The sequence below is a fragment of the Cetorhinus maximus genome, chromosome 1 (assembly GCF_964194155.1).
Source record: "Cetorhinus maximus chromosome 1, sCetMax3.hap1.1, whole genome shotgun sequence".
NCBI lineage: Eukaryota > Metazoa > Chordata > Chondrichthyes > Lamniformes > Cetorhinidae > Cetorhinus > Cetorhinus maximus.
In genome coordinates, this window is record NC_135879.1 from 190,824,631 (window position 1) to 190,841,427 (window position 16,797).

General features: G+C 43.0%; 1 protein-coding gene across 1 annotated transcript in view; it reads left to right on the top strand.

Moving 5' to 3' along the window:
- The window catches only part of nol6 (nucleolar protein 6 (RNA-associated)), a 125,509-nt gene that overhangs the window by 48,222 nt on the left and 60,490 nt on the right, over nucleotides 1-16,797 (top strand). The window contains exons 10-11 of the mRNA XM_078551346.1: nucleotides 14,739-14,840; nucleotides 15,949-16,064. Coding sequence (XP_078407472.1) covers nucleotides 14,739-14,840; nucleotides 15,949-16,064 — 218 coding nt within the window. The remainder of the gene's footprint in view (nucleotides 1-14,738; nucleotides 14,841-15,948; nucleotides 16,065-16,797) is intronic.

A 16,797-nucleotide genomic window follows, 5' to 3' on the forward strand; every position in this document is an offset into this window, starting at 1 on the left:
AGTCCGTAGCCTTGCAGGTTACAGTACTTCAGATGCGGATCCAGGTACCTTTTAAATGAGTTGAGCGCTTCAGCCTCAACCACCAACTTAGGCAGTGAATTCCAGATGCCCACCACCCTCTGGCTAAAAAGGTTTTTCCTCATGTCCTCTCTAATCCTTCTACCAATCACCTTAAATCTATGCTCCCTGGTAATTGACTTCTCAGGGGAAACTAGCCTTTCCTGTCCACTCTATGCTCCTCATAATTTTGTACACCTCAAGTAGGCTACCCCTTAGCCTCCTCAGTTCTCAGCAACACAACCCTAGCCAATCCAATCTCTCCTCATAGGTGCAATTTTCAAACCCTGGCAACATTCTTGTAAATCTTCTCTGCACTCTTTCCAGAGCAATTATGTCCTTCCTGTAATGTGGTGACCAGAACTGTACACAAAATTCCAGCTGTGGTCTAACCAGCATTTTATACATTTCCATCATTACATGCCTGCTTTTGCATTCAATTCCTCGCCCAATAAAGGAAAGCATTCCATATTCTTTCTTGACCACCTTGTCCACCTGTCCCTTCAAGGACATGTGGACATGCACTCCAAGGTCTCTTACTTCCTGAACCCCTCTCAGTAACTTCCCGTTTATTGAGTATTCCCTTGCTTTGTTTATCCTCCCCAAATGTATTACCTCTCACTTTTCTGGATTGAATTTCATTTGCCACTTCTTCGCCCACTCAACCAAACCATTGAACTCAACTACACGGCAAAGCTTTGTGACTCCTACAAATTTCCCAATCATACCTCCCACATTTAAGTCTAAATCACTAATATATACAACAAACAGCAAGGGCCCTTATACTGAGCCCTGTGGAACACCACTGGAAACTGCTTTCCACTCGTGAAACATTATTATAAGAAAGTTGAATTTTTGTATCTTGATAACTATCTATTGAGGAACTAGACTAACCTGAATTCCCTCCTTTTATTCCTTATGAAAAAAACCAGTGGAGTTTTACCTCCCAACTTAGGCCTAGGGATGAGCGATGGCTTAGACTTATTAGCTCGAATATAAGTGTATTTGCTAACCCTTGATTAGGCTACTCTCAATCTACTGAGTAAGTGAATTCACTTTTGCAATAAAAACAGAAAACACTGGAAATATTTAGCAGATCCAGCAGCATCTGTGGAGAGAAAAACAGTTAACATTCCAAGTTGATGACTTTCATCAGGGCTGTGAGAAATGTATTAGGTTTTGAGCAAGTGAAAGGGAGAAGAGGGACAAAAGGAAAATTGTCAAGTGGTTTTGTTATATTTATATTGCACATCTAGTGCAACGACAGACTCCCAGGCACTTCACAAGGGCATTGTAAAATAAAGGATGACACCGAGCTAGATAAAGAGATAGTAGGTCAGATGATCAAATACTTCCTCAGGGAGGTAGGTTTTAAGGAGCATCTTAGAGGATGAAAATGAGGGAGAGAAGTATAGGGAAGGTGTTCCAGAATTTGAAGCCTAGGCTACTTAAAGCACAGCCACCAATGGCGGAGCTATTAAAATCCGGTCTGCTCAAGCGGCCAGAAGTAGAGGAGCACGGATATCTCTGAATGCTGTGGGGCTTGAGGAGATTACAGAGATCGGGAGAGGTGAGGCCATGGAGGGATTTGAAAATGAGGACGAGTACTTAAAAATAAAGACGTTGCTTGACTGGAAGCTGATGTTGGTCAGTGAGCATTGGGGTGATAGGGGAATGGCGCTTGCTGTGAGTTAAGACATGGGCAGCAGAGTTTTGAATGACCTCAAGTTTAAGGAGGGTAGAATATTGGAGTCTATTCGGGAGTGCGTTGGAATAGTTGAGTCTGGAGGTAATTAAGGCGTGGATAAGGGTTTCAACAACACAGCAACTGAGGCAGGAGCGAAGTCGGGGTGTCTCGCAGTGGAATAGAAAATCATAAATGGACAGTTGCTCAACAAAGTTATTTAAAAACCAAGCAGCTAAAGGTTATGTCCCATCAAAGTTAATCACATCTTGGATAAGGATTTATGTTAACATCAGAGGTTAGTTTGAATAATGGAAATTCCTTACAGCTAGCCAGTTATCACGTTATCTCCAGGGGCTAAAGAGCTCCTTCCAGAGTCGCAGTGTGGTTTTTGTCCATCGAGGGGCACCACAAACATGATTTTCACTGCATGGCAGATCCAAGAAAAGTGCAAGGAGCAGCACTAACAGTATGTGGCCTTTTTCAACCCCATGAAAGCCTTTGATCCTGTCAGTCGTGAAGGCTTATGGAGTATCCTCAAATTTGACTGCCCTTAGAGATTCGTTGCCATCCTCCACCTACTCCACGATGACATGCAAGCTGTAATCCTCAGCAGTGGAACCACCACAGACCTTTTCTCAGTGAAGACGGGATCAGCATGCAGTAGACAGAGCTAAGCTACCATTAAAGGGTAGACCGTACTAAGATAAAAAATCCACTCATTCTCTGTGACAGATAAACATTTATCTCCCATGCTGTAGTGTGAACACTGAAGGTAACCCTTACCTTCAGGTATTCCAATCTGTCAGCCCCAATATCTGTTGCACCAATTGCATGTTAATCAGGATAATTCTAAATGTTGCTATGAGGAAAAGTTAAATAGACTGGGCCTTTATTCTCTGGAGTTTAGACGAATGAGAGGTGATCTCATTAAAAAAAATTAAAAATTCATACAGGGCTTGACAGGGTAGATGCAGGGGGCTTTTGAATCAGAGGCACAGTCTCAGAATAAGGGGCAGGCCATTTAGGACAGAGATGAGCAAAAATTTCTTCACTTAGTGGATGGTGAATTTTTGGAATTCTCTGCTCCAGAAGGCTGTGGAAATTCAGTTGTTGACTATGTTCAAGACTCAGATCGATAGATTTCTACATATTAAAAATATCAAGGGATACAGGGATAGTGCAGGTAAATGGTGCTGAAGTAGAAGATTAGCCATGATCTCATTGAATGGTGGAGCGGTCTCAAAGGGTTGAAGTGATCACATAGTCAATGGATCAGATCTAAGCTCTACAGTTCTGCAACATTCAGTAACGAATGGTGGTGGATAATTAAATAACTAGCAGGAGGAGGACGCTCCACAAATGTCCCCATTCTCAATGATGGAGCAGCCCAGCACATCAGTGCAAAAGACAAGGCTGAAGCATTTGCAACAATCTTCAGCCAGAAGTGTCAGGTGATTGAGCCATCTCTGCCTCCTCTTGAGATCCCTAGCATCACAGATACCGGTCTTTAGCCAATTGGATTCACTCCACGTGATATCAAGAAATGGCTGAAGGAACCGGATGTAGCGAAGGCTTTGGGCCCTGACTACATTCTGGTAATAGAACTGAAGACTTGTGCTCCAGAACTTACTATGCCCCTGGCCAAACTGTTCCAGCACAGCTACAATACAGGCATCTACCCGACTGTGTGAAAAAATGCCCAGGTATGTCCTGTACACAAGAAGCAGGACAAATCCAACCCAGCCAATTACCAACTCAACAGTCTGTTCTCGATCATCAGCAAAGTGATGGAAGGGGTTATCAACAGTGCTATCACATGGGACGTACATAGCAATTACCTGCCACTGACACTCAATTGGGTTCAGCTAGGGCCTCTCTGCTCCTGACCTCGTTACAGCCTTAGTTCAAACATGGACAAAAGAACTAAACTCTAGAGGTGAGCTGACATCAAGGCTGCATTTGACTGAATGTGACATCAAGGAGCCCTAGCAAATTGGAGCCAATGGGAATGTGGGGAAAACTCTCTACTGGTTGGAGTCATACCTAGCACAAAGGAAGATGGTCATGTTTGTTGGATGTCAATCACCTCAGCCCCAGGACATCACTGCAGGAGTTCCTCAGGATAGTATCCTCAGCCCAACCATCTTCAGCTGCTTCATCAATGACCTTCCCTTCATTATAAAGTCAGAATTGAAGATGTTCACAGATTATTGCACAATGTTCAGTGCCATTCGTGACAACTCAGATATTGAAGCAGTCTGAGTCAGATGCAGCAAGACCTGGACAATATTTGGGTTTGGGCAGAAAATGGCAAGTAACATTTGCACCACACAAGTGCCAGGCAATGACCATCTCCAACAAGAGAGAATCTAATCATCTGCCCTTGACTTTCAATGGCATTACCATTGTTAAATCCTCCACTATCAACAACCTGAGAGGTTACCAATGACTAGAAACTGAACTAGACCAACCAAATAAATACTGTAGCTACAAAAGCAGGTCAGAGGCTAGCAATTCTGCAGAGTGTAACTCACCTCCTGACTCCCCAAAGTCTGTCCACCATCTACAAGGCACAAGCCAAGAGTGTGATGGCATACTCTCCATTGCCTGGATGAGTGCAGCTCCAACAACACTCAAGAAGCTCGATACCATCCAGGGCAAAGCAGCCCACTTGATTGGCACCCAATCCACCACCTTCAACATTCACTCTCTCCACCACCAATGTACAGTGGCAGCAGTGTGCACCATCTACAAGATGCACTGCAGCAACTCCTCAAGGTGGTTTAGGCAGCACCTTCCAAACCTGCAACCTCCCCCATCTCAAAGGACAAGGGCAGCAGATGCATGGGAACACCACTGCCTGCAAGTTCCCCTCCAAGCCACACACCATCCTGACTTGGAAATATATCGCTGTTCCCTCAATGTCTCTGCGTCAAAATCCTGGAACTCCCTCCCTAACAGCACTCTGGGTACACCTACACTACATCGACTGCAGCAGTTCAAGAAGGCAGGTCACCACCACCTTCTCGAGGGTGATTAGGGATGGCAATAAATGCTGGTCTAGTCAGCGATGCCCACATCCCAAATTTTTTTTAAAAAAGTCTGTGTCATTACACCAACTCTCTTCTCTATTTTCCTCACTTCAATACTGCACCTTACCCCCACCAAATTACCCACAGGCCTTGAGATAATCTACAGAACAGATGGGGAACTGTTCAACCTGAGTCGCCTTTGATCCAAAACCAAAATCAATCCAACCTCAAGTCATAGAGCTTCAGTATGCAGGTGATGGCTATGTGTGCGCTCACTGAGAGCCCCAGGTCATTGTCGACTCCTCCTCGGAAGCATATGAGAAAATGGACCTTTCACGAAATGTCTGGAAAACAAAGATCCACTTCCCAACAGCCCCCACAGCAACACGCTGCCCTTGGTCGATTCAGCTCAACGATGAGACCCTGGAAAATGTGGATCAGTTTCCATATCTTGGTAGTGTCCTCTCAATGAAGGCAGAGATAGACGGTGAAATTCATCATTGCCTCCAATGTGCCAGCTGAGACTTCAGCCGACTAAGGAAAGTGGTATTTGAGAAAAGCATCTCAAACCATGACTTTAGTCTTGGGTTTACCAGGGAGCAGTGATCCTGCTCTCCAATATGCATCAGAAACTTGGGCAACCTACAGTAGCCACCTCAAAGCACTGGACAAGCACCATTAGTGGTGTTTTCAGAAGATCCTTCAAACCTGGTGGCAAGAAAGGCGTTCCAACAGTAGGGTCCTCTCCTAAGCCAACATGCCCAGCAGTGAGGCATGAAGTACTCAAAGACTGCTCTACTGGGCAGGACTTGTCATTCGTATGCTTGACACCAGATTCCCGAAGCAACTGCTGTACTTGGAACTTGGTTGCAGAAGGACAGTGGAAACGCTTTATGGATGACCTCAAAGCATCTCTGAAGAGGTCAAATATCCCCGCTGACTAATGGGAGTCTCTGGCTTGTGACCGACCAAAATGGAGAAGGTTCATTCATGAAGGCACTGAACAAATCGAGAGACTTCATCGGAAATATGCAGAGTCAAAGTTGAGCTATTGGGGAGATTGCACAAACCTCCAAACAACTCCCCCTTTAAGACTTGGAAATATATCACCGTTTCTTCACTCTCGCTGGGTCAAAATCCTGGAACTCCTTTCCTAATAGCACTGGGGTGTACCTCCACCGCATGGACTGCAGCAGTTCAAGAAGACAGCTTACCACCACCTTCTCGAGGGCAATAAATGCTGGCCCAGCCAGCAAAGCCCACATCCCGTGAATGAATAAAAAAAAACCAATCTGCCACACATGTAGCCGAGTCTCTAGATGACTTATCAGCCATCCCAGAACTCATCGAACCAGAGTGTAAGCAAGTCATCCAAGAGTCTGCCTAAGAAGAAGACACTGTTATGATCTGCATAGAGACTGATTATTTTAAACAAGAGACTTGAATTCCCAGTGATCAACTTAAAGGAATTGCATAACAAGATTTCACACTAAGACTTTTACTGTAACAAACTGAAAGCAACAACTATTAAACATCATTTAGTAGGCAACTAATACCCTACAGGATATATAACCCTTAACTAATGTTTTAACACAACTGAGGACCCTAAGCCGGAGATGTACTGTTCACACATTCCACAGGATTAGCCTTTATCGGAATCAGTCTCCAGTCACTTCCAGCTTCCAATGGGTTCACTTCTTCTTCCTGTTGTGTTGAGTCATAACGTCCCATGACCATCGAATGTCCTTTCCCTCAATCTCCTGAGAATTCCCGAACCGACTTTTAGCAGTAAGGCCTATTCTGCTGACCAGGGTGAATCTTTCAATGTCCTTAAGTTGTTGCAGGTTCCTTCTCTTCAACCAGTGAACAAGCTTTTCACAGCATTCTATCTGGTAGCTAACAGAGAAAACAGCTTTTTCCTTCTGCAGACTGCAGCAGCTACTATTCTTTGTCTCCGTTTCTCTCTGTTGCTGTTCAAAATCTCCAAGACAAAGTCTACAACAACAGGACCATTTTCTTTTGCCTTTGTTTTCAGGTATTAAACCTGGCAAGTGCATTTCAATGACATCTGACCTGCCCGCTCCGCCCCAACCCCCGGTCCCCATGGTAACCAAGCCATGGAGGCTTGTTGTCAGGCAGAGCTCATAGCAGATCACATGAATCTCTTCCTAACTCTATTTTACTTTAAACTAGAGACAGTACAAAACATAATGCAAGGTTTTATGACATCATCTATCTGGGATGCCCAGGGCATGTCCTGTCCCTTTGTATTGCCAGACAGTAGACATCGTGCTAAACTAATTAACTATCAAGCTATCAAGATGGCTATTATGTGTCTGGAAGTTTGATGAGAAGGAACGTCACCAATATATATTCTGTGAATTTTGTGGGAGGACTCATATTAAGGGGAAAACATAAGAACAAATAACGGGCCTTTTGGATTAAGCTGTTGGGGCAGTCAGAAGTGCAGCCTACAGAAACCAAGCCTGATCACCTCGGGTCAGTAGGAAACCTGGATGTAAGAGTTTATTGTGTAACTGTAATAATTACTTCACTTTATGTTTGAGTAATAAACTTGCAATTGGACAATACACTCAAACTTGAACCATGAGGAATCGTTTAACTAATCAAAGGAGAATTCCTTACATTCAATGTCTCTTTAAATCATTACTAAGAAGAGGAGTACTACCCAAAGCAGTAACAGGAGTCACAGGTTATAAATTGGTGAGATTACTTTGACAGTAATTGCTTAAATAGCTGACAGGTTAAAAGATTGGCTAATTCAAAGCTATCAAATATCTGAAGTCTACACGTGTAATTAATAATGTTCAGAGCTTAAACAACATCATTCTAACGAGTGGTATAGTTCCATCTCTGGCATTAGTTTCTGGAGTGTTGAGTCGATGAGCCTTTTCATGTTATTTGTTTCATTTGGATCTTTAGTTCCGACTGAATTCACCTTGCACAGGAGTGATGGGTTTCCCCTCAGCTATCTATCTCAGCCTACTTGCAATTAACTGGCACTCTTAGCTTTGCCTGTAAGTCTTGTGTAGCCACAATTTAGCTTCTAACCACTAATATTCTGCCCTTGAAGGTATCTTGGACTGGTGAGAATATCTCTCATACCTTCCGAGTACAAGAATAATAGAAGAAATGCATCTTTTTTTCTGAATTTTTTTTTTGTTTTGCTCAAAAAGATACTTTATGAATAAAGTTGTGCACAAGTACGTTATATAACAGTTCATGTTTAAATTACAAAGTGCAGTACATTCAAGTAATTTCTGTACAGTACATGACGCTCTGAGGTACCTCACTACACTTAGAATTACAGGTTATATTTGCAATACATTTATATTTTATGCTAAACTTTCTCTGGTGCATTCAGCTTGAGGGGCTTTGCAAGGTTTCCATCCTCAGTGTTCAAAGGTGGGAGGGCCTTAAACTGTAGCCTTTCCCCTTTGACCTTTGCGGCAATTGCCCCAAGTTTTAGTGTGTTCCTCAGCATGTAGCCCTGGACCTTGGAATGTGCCAGACTGCAACACTCATGTATCTATTTCTGATTAATGCAGTGACAAAGACTGCGACTTCTTCCAAAGGCAGTGAGAAACTCTGCTTTTGTGTCAGAAGAGCTCATCCCTTTTTGTGTCAAGCATTGCAAACAAAAAAAGTCAGTTCTTGAAGCATGAATCTCCAGAGGGTCAGCTCCACTTTTATAATCTCCCCCTTACCATCCAGCTACATTTTTAACCAAGGGACCCATACAAATATGAGTGGTGGTGTCCTGTTTATGACTCATTAAGTCCTTTTGCCCTGGGCCTGATTCAGTGCTAATAACTTAGCAACTTAATATCAACTAATCCATATTCACTTCCCACCACTGATTTCAATATAGGAGCATAAGTAAGGATAAAAACAGAAAATTTATGGTACTGACGGAGGCCATTCGGCCCATTTTGTCTGGGCCAGCCAGAATAGTTATCCAGCCTAATCCCACTTTCCAGCTTTTGGTCTGTAGCCCTGTAGGTTATGCACCTCAATGCGCAGCCAAGTATTTTTTAAACGTAATGAGAGTTTTTGTATCTTCCATCATTTTCAGGCAGTGAATTCTAGACCCCCACCGCCTTCTGAATGAAATTTTAAAAACTCAACTCCCTTTCAATCCTTATGCTAATTGCTTTAAATCTATGCCATTGGTTATTGAGCTCTCTTCTAATGGGCATAGATCCTTCTTATCCACTGTATCTAGGCCCTTCATATACCTCAATTAAATCTCCATCAGCCTCATCTGTTCCAAAGGAAACATCCACAACCGATCAAATCTTTCTGCTTAGCTAAAACTCACCAGCCCTGGCAATATCCTTGTAAATTTCTTCCGTACCCTCTCTTGTGCAATCACACCCTTCCTATAATCTGACCAGAGTTGTACAGAGTACTTTAGCTGTGGCCTAACTAGTGCTTTATACAATTCTAGCATAATCTCCTCTGCTCTTATGCTCCATGCCTTGACTAATCACAGTACCTATACAGTGCTTAAGGAGGCCATTCGGCCCATTGTGTCTGCACTGGCTTTCGGAAAGAGCATTCCACCTAGTCCCACATCCTTGCCATATTCCTGCAACCTTGCACATTCTCGCTTTTCAGGTAGCAATCCAATTCCCTTTTGAATACCTCGATCGAACCTGCCTCCACCACTCTTTCAGGTAGTTTGTTCCAGACTCCATCCACCCTCTGGATGAAAAAGTTTGTCTCGCATCACATTTACTATTTTTGCCAATTATTTTGAATCTGTGCCCTCTAGCTCTTGATGTTCTCTTGAGTAGGAACAGTTTCCCACTATTTACCCTGTTCATACCCCTCAGGATCTTGAATACCTCTATCAAGTTTCCTCTCAGCCACCTTTTCTCAAAGGAAAAGAGTCCCAACCTCCAATCTATCCTCATAGCTACAGTTCTTTATCGCTGGAATCATTCTTGTGAATCTCCTCTACACTCTCTCCAAAGCCTTTACATCCTTCTCAAGTATGGTGCCCAGAACTGGATGTAGTACTCCACATGAGGCCTAACTAGTTCCTCATACAAGTTCAACATGACCTCCTTACTCTTGTACTCAATGCCCCTATTAATAAAGCCTAAGATACTATGTGCTTTATTAACTGCTCTCTCAACATGCCCTGACATCTTCAATCACCTATGTACGTTTACACTGAGGTCGCTCTGTTCCTGCACCTCCCTTAGAGGCTCTCCTTTTATTTCATACCATCTCACCATGTTTTTTCTGCCAAAATGAATCACCTCACATTTCTCTGCACTGAACTTCATCTGCCACTTGTCTGCCCAATCCACCAACATTTCTATGTCCTTTTGAAGTTCAAGATTATCCCCATCACAGTTGACAACATTTCTAATCTTCGAATCATCTGCAAATGTTGAAATCATGCCCTGCACGCCATAGCCTAGGTCATTAATATATATCAGGAATAGCAAGGGTCCCTTGGGGAACTCCTCTACAAACCTTCCTCCAATCTGGAAAAACAACCATTTATCACAGAAAATGCTGGAAAAACTCAGCAGGTCCGACAGCACCCGTGGAGAGAGAAAGAGTTAACGCCCTGAGCCCGCACAACCTTTCTTCAGGGTCATGCTGACTTGAAACGCCAATTCCGCCTCTCCGTCCACAGATGTTGGCAGACCCGCGGAGCTCTTCCAGCATTCTGTTTTTATTTCAGATTTCCAGCATCTGCAGTATTTTGCTTTCCTGTCACTCAGCCAATTTCTTATCCAAGTGCCTGCTTTCCCTTTTATTCCATGACCTAGAATTTTGCTCACAAGTCTGTTGTGTGGCACTGTATCAAATGCCTTTAGAAAATCCGTAAATCCTACATCAACAGCGTTTCCCTTACCAACCTTCTCTGTTACCTCCTCAAAAAACTCGAAGTTAGTTAGACACGATTTCCCCCTAATGAAACCATGCTGGCTTTCCTTAATTATCCTGTACTTGCCTAAGTGACTATTGATTTTATCCTGTACTATAGTTTCCAGACGTTTCCCTACCACTGAAGTCAAACTGACTGCTCTGTAGTTGCCGGCTTTTTCCTTGCACCCCTTTTTGAACAAGGGTGTAACATTTGCAATTCTCCAGTCCTCTGGCACCTCCCCTGTGTCTAAAGAAGGCAGAGGAGAATATTCCATATGCCTCCTTAATCACCTTATATGCCGCTCCTGCTATTTTCAGGGATCTCTGGATTCCTCTACAATTCTGAGTGTCCCACCGTTTATTGTGTATTTCCTTGCCTTGTTTGTCCTCCCCCAATGCATTACCTCCTGCTTCTCTGGATTGAACTCCATTTGCCTCTTTTCTGCCCACCTGACCAGTCCATTAATAGCTCCCTGCATTCTACAGCTATCCTCCTCACAACCAACCATGTGGCCAATTTTTGCATCCTCTGCAAACTTCTTAATCATGCCCTCTACATTTAAGTCTTAACTCATTGCTATGCTCCATGTAAAGCAAGAGTCCCAGGACCAACATACCCTCTAATGTTTTTTGGAGGTTGGTGGGAAATTTAAGCATGCAGCCCCTTTCAACTTTTTTATGCAACTATGCACGCATGATAACTTAAAGGAGCTGACTTGTGTGTGGCCTGTGTGGGAACTTTTGGGTTGTTGCATTGCCATATGGATGTGCAGATTAGAGGAAACATTGCCCTGCAAAACCCCATCTTAAACAGTCCTCCAGTCACAAAAACACTCGTTAACCATTACCCTTTGTTTTCTGCCACTCAGTCAATTTTGGATCCTACTCGCCACTTGCTTTTTGGATTCCAGGGAATCTTACTTTTCCAACCAGTCTGCTCTGTGGGACCTTATCAAAAGACTGCATCAAATGTCGATGCTCCTCGATGCTCCTTGTCACCTCCTCAAAAAAAATTCAATCAAGCCAGTGAGCTTGTTCCACCATTCGATTAGATCATGTTTGATCTATACCTCAACTCCATTTAACTGTTGTTCCACATCCCTTCGTACCCCGACCTGACAAAAAGCTATGGATTTAAGTCTTCAAAATTTTAATTCATCCAGCATCCACATCCTTTTGGGAAATGAGATACCGATTTCCACTCACCCACTCCTTTGTAGAAAAAGTGCTTTGTGATTTCACTTCTAAATAGTCTAGCTGTCATGCAAAGAACATGCCCTTATGTTCGAGATTTTCCCATTAGAGGGAGTGACTTTTCTGTATCTAACATATTGAATTTGTTCATCTTTAAAATGCTTTGATAAGATCACCCCTTAACAATCTAAACTCAAGGGACTACAATCCAAATTTATGTAACCTGTGCTCATAATTTAACCTTTTGAGCCCCAATTTCATTTCTGGTAAATCTGTATTCTACCCAATCCAAGGCCAGTATATTCTTCCTGAGGTTTGGTGCCAAAACTGAATGTACTATTGCTATTGGGGTCTGACTAAAGCTCTGTACAACTGAAGCATAACTTCATCACTCTTTAATTTTAGACCCTTGAGATAAATGACGCTGGCCTCTTTGTACTTGTGCATCATCTTTGTGACCTATGCACTTGGCCGCCCAACCCCTTTGATCCTCTGCAGCTTCTAGTGTCTCACCATTAAAAATAAATTTCAGTATAGAGTATTTGCTTTTATGAGGCATTCAACAGCCCAGTCACTCTATTCGATGACAAAGACCTTCACTGAGGACACTCAACCTGTGTTTCCTTTGCGAATATCAAAGGGAATCTTTACAGGGGCAGTTTTTACTGAGAGAATTACAGCACAGAAACAGGCCACTCACCCCAGCTGTCCTACGTTGGTGTTTATGCTCTGTACGAACCTCCTCCCACCCTATTTCATCTAACGCTGTCACATAACTTTCTATTCTTCCTATTTTTGCCCTTATCTAGCTTCCCCTTAAATGATTGTATCCAATTTGCCACGAACATTCAGTGTGTCAGTGAGTATCACGTTCTAACTACTTTCTGGGTAAAGAACCTTCTCCTGAATTCTTTATTGATTTATTGGTCATTGTCTTGTATTTAAGACCTCTAATTTTGGCCTCCCCCAACAAGTGGAAACCTCCTCTCTACATCCACCCTCTAAATCCCTTTCATAACCTTGAAGATTGCTATTGGGTCATCTCTCAGCCTTCTCTTGTTGAGAATAATGAGTCCCAGCTTGTTTAGTCTTTCCTGATGGACTTGATAGGTTAGAACCTGACTCCAAAAACTGATTCCATAATGCAGACTGATAGTCCAGCACAGTTCTTTATACTGCAGTTTACCTGAAGCATTGGCAAAACAGAAGCCCGAGTAAAACATCAAGCTGTATCAGTCACACAGAGGCAGGCAGCGGAGTAAGTGTGTGAAGGGACGCTTTGTGTTTCTACCCCAGTTTGCTGTTTTTGTGACACTATAGCTGAGCCTGATCAGGAGCTTGCCCCCAGATATTTTTCCTGTCTTGGCTAATGCAGTCATTTGTTGCAATCCTATTGCTACTATGACTGAGATAATAGCCTATCACAGAATGAGGATTGAATCTGATCTATGAGGGGCCTGAGTTTCTCTTCCACTTGTTCTTACTGGCATGTATGTACTTGTATATGCTCAAATTGCTTGCTTCATTTTGTTTCCTGCATACTCTTGATGCATGTTATTAAACAAATTTTTGCCAGATTAAATGTAAGGATTTTACACATGTTTAAAATAATACTTTAAAGTGTTAATAATGTAGTTCCAAAAATAACTGCCCCAAACAAGTCTCCAACTACTAGCATTCAAATTTACAAACTCAAATATTAAGGCACAATTGCTACCATCTATAAGAAGCTTTAAACATTTTTTATTTACTGATCAGAGTGATAATGTTTGACGAAACAAACAGCAGCAAAGATGTTTAGCTCTTTACCATTAGTTAATTTCAAGAATGAAATGATTTGTTTTAAACTCAACTATGTTCAAATAGTCATGAAATAGACCCTGAAAATAAACCAATTATAAATTACACATCTGAAACTTGGTTCATTGTTCTTTATTCAGAATTGGAGTCGATGAATAGATTGCACTCTGCCACCGTTCATCAACATGGCATTACAGACATGTTACTTTCAGTATTAAATAGCTCTTTTTTGCATGTCTTATGAAGTGACATGTTATTTGTTTATCTAACAGAATTATTGTTTTTTTTTGTGGAAATATGGGGCAGAGTTTTGCCGTCGGCGAGCAGGGGGTCGGGCCCGCTCGCCGACACGTAAAATGACACGGGATGACATTGGGTGGACCCCCCGACGTCATCCCGCCCCATTTAAATTTTCAGGAAGGCGGGGGCACAGCAAAATCAGCTGCGGGCCCGCCGACCTGTCAATGGCCAATTGAGGCCTTTGGCAGGATCATTTAAACAATTAAAGGACCTGCCTGTCCAACCTTAAGGTTGGCGGGCAGGCCAGGAGCCCCGGCGGGCAATAGAAAAAACATGAAACCTCATCCACCGGCGGGATGAGGTTTCATGTAGGGATTTAAAAAGTTTAATAAAGTTGTTATGGAAATTATGAACATTTCCCATCTCATGTGACATTGTCTATTTTCTATTTTTAATCGTTTTCAAAGTGGAAGCGATCTCCCTGAGGCTGCACTTTGCCTCAGGAAGATGTGTGCTCTTTCGTGCGCATGCGCAAAAGAGCGCACTCTCGCTTTTGCGGAATCCCCCCACCTGCACAGGAAGTGCATAACGCTTCCCGCCGGACGTCATGCTGGGCGGGCCTTAATTGGCCTGCCCGCTTAAAATGGCGGTGCGGCCCGCTTCTCCGGCGGGGATCGGCTCCCTGCCCGCCCAACAGGCAGAAAATTCTGTCCATGATGTCTAAGGTTGAGGCCAATGGGGCAGAGGTCTAAATTGAAAAGCTTTAATTGAAATGTAATTTATTGAAATAATTTGTTAACCTTTTTCTCCCACAGCCATCACTTCAAGACTTTCACGAGGCCTTTGAAGTTGTATTTGTCGATCCCTCGGGATTTGTAAACCTCTGTGCTGAGATGACTACAAGCAAATACAAACAGGTAAAGTAGCTTGGGACAGCTGGCAATTCCTTTTCATTATACGATGGACCTGATTTAAAGGAAAATGTTTCTGCTGTGGAAACGTTTATGAAGGCAACGATACTATTGGCAAGGCGGGGAGAGGGTGTGAATGCTGGATTTGGTATTTGTTAATAGTTTAACACACTTGGCTTTTTTTCTCTTCCCCTCCTCCAAATTTGCTGTTCCCAACTCTTGAAGGTGCTGATTCTATCTAGGGTGTGGCCGGTCTCTACTCGCCTTTGGGATAGAGACTTAGAGAAGAATAGCAATCAGTGAACATTGGTACCATGATTGACTATATGTAGGGTGGAAGATGGACTTCAGTTGTGTCTAACCGTGTCCTTGTCAGCGTCCTCCCTTGTGCTCAGCGAGAATTATTGAAAAATGCATAGGTATAGGAGTCAAGTAGCTGCTACATGCTTCTGCTGCCACTCTGGTGAGATAAGCTAACTCGGCATGGACCAATAACACTCACATAGTGTTGCTGGAAAATTCAGGCACATACCACTCTATTCACGTACGTCTGTAAAAAGAGACCAGCCCAAGCTTTTTGTCTTGCGCTCGGGATGATTCTCAAGAATACCAATATAAGGGGAAAACAACAATTTATACTGTATGGTTGGCAAGTGGACTCTGGTAGAGGCGTTACCATGGAGAATGCCACCATTGATGATGACTGACAGTGAACTGCCAAGTAATGTTTGAAATTTAAACCAGGCTACTTAACCCTGATTGGTCAAGGCATTGCCCTGAGGAGTGAGTCAGCAAATAGCTGTCACTTATTTTGTTTAGCTGAAACAGGCACAAATCTCTGGAAAAATATTGCAATTCCATTTGACACTCGCTGTCGGTGGGAGTATCTGAAGCAGGGGACAAACAAAAGATAATATTGCTCAAATTCAGTGACTCTTAACTGTGTAATAAGTAAACTCCCACCCAGAAACAGATGTGGAAGAACTAAAGAAATAAATAATTGTTTGCTAACTAGCAATAGATTCACAATTCGCATTTCTGTTCCTGTGTATGTGAATTTGTAACATATCAGGACCGATCAGTTGAGGTTTCCTGTTGTCTGATAACCTCCTAGATTCAATATGAAGCACAGAAGTCAATGGAAATTCTTGACAACAAGACCGTGGATGGATTTGAAGTGCTTTTGATGACCCGAAAGCCTCTTCTTCAAACATTTGACCATGTCTTCCAGTAAGTTAATTATGAGGGTAAACTAGCCAGTAATATAAAAGAAGATTGCAAGAGTTTTTTTTAGATATTTCAAGGGTAAGAGAGAGGCAAAAGTGGACATTGGGCCGCTGGAAAATGACGCTGGAGAAGTAGTAGTGGGAAACAAAGAAATGGTGGAGGAACTGAATAGGTACTTTGCGTCAGTCTTCACGGTGGAAGACACGAGTAACATCCCCAAAGTTCAAGAGAATCGGGGGGCAGAGGTGAGTATGGTGGCCATTACCAAGGAGAAGGTGCTAGGAAAACTGAAAGGCCTGAAGGTGGATAAATCACCTGGACCAGATGGATTACACCCAGAGTTCTGAAGGAGATAGCTGAAGAGATAGTGGAGGCGCTAGTGGTGATCTTTCAGGAATCACTGGAGTCAGGGAGGGTCCCAGAGGACTGGAAAATTGCTAATGTAACCCCCTTATTTAAGAAGGGAGTGAGGCCAAAGACAGGAAATTACAGGCTGATTAGCCTGACCTCGGTCTTTGGTAAGATTTTAGAGTCCATTATTAAGGATGAGATTTCAGAATACTTGGAAGTGCACGGTAAAATAGGGCAAAGTCCGCATGGTTTCATCAAGGGGAGGTCATGCCTGACAAATCTGTTAGAATTCTTTGAGGAGGTAACAAGTAGGTTAGATAAAGGAGAGCCAATGGATGTTATCTACTTGGACTTCCAGAAGGCCTTTGACAAGGTGCCGCACAGG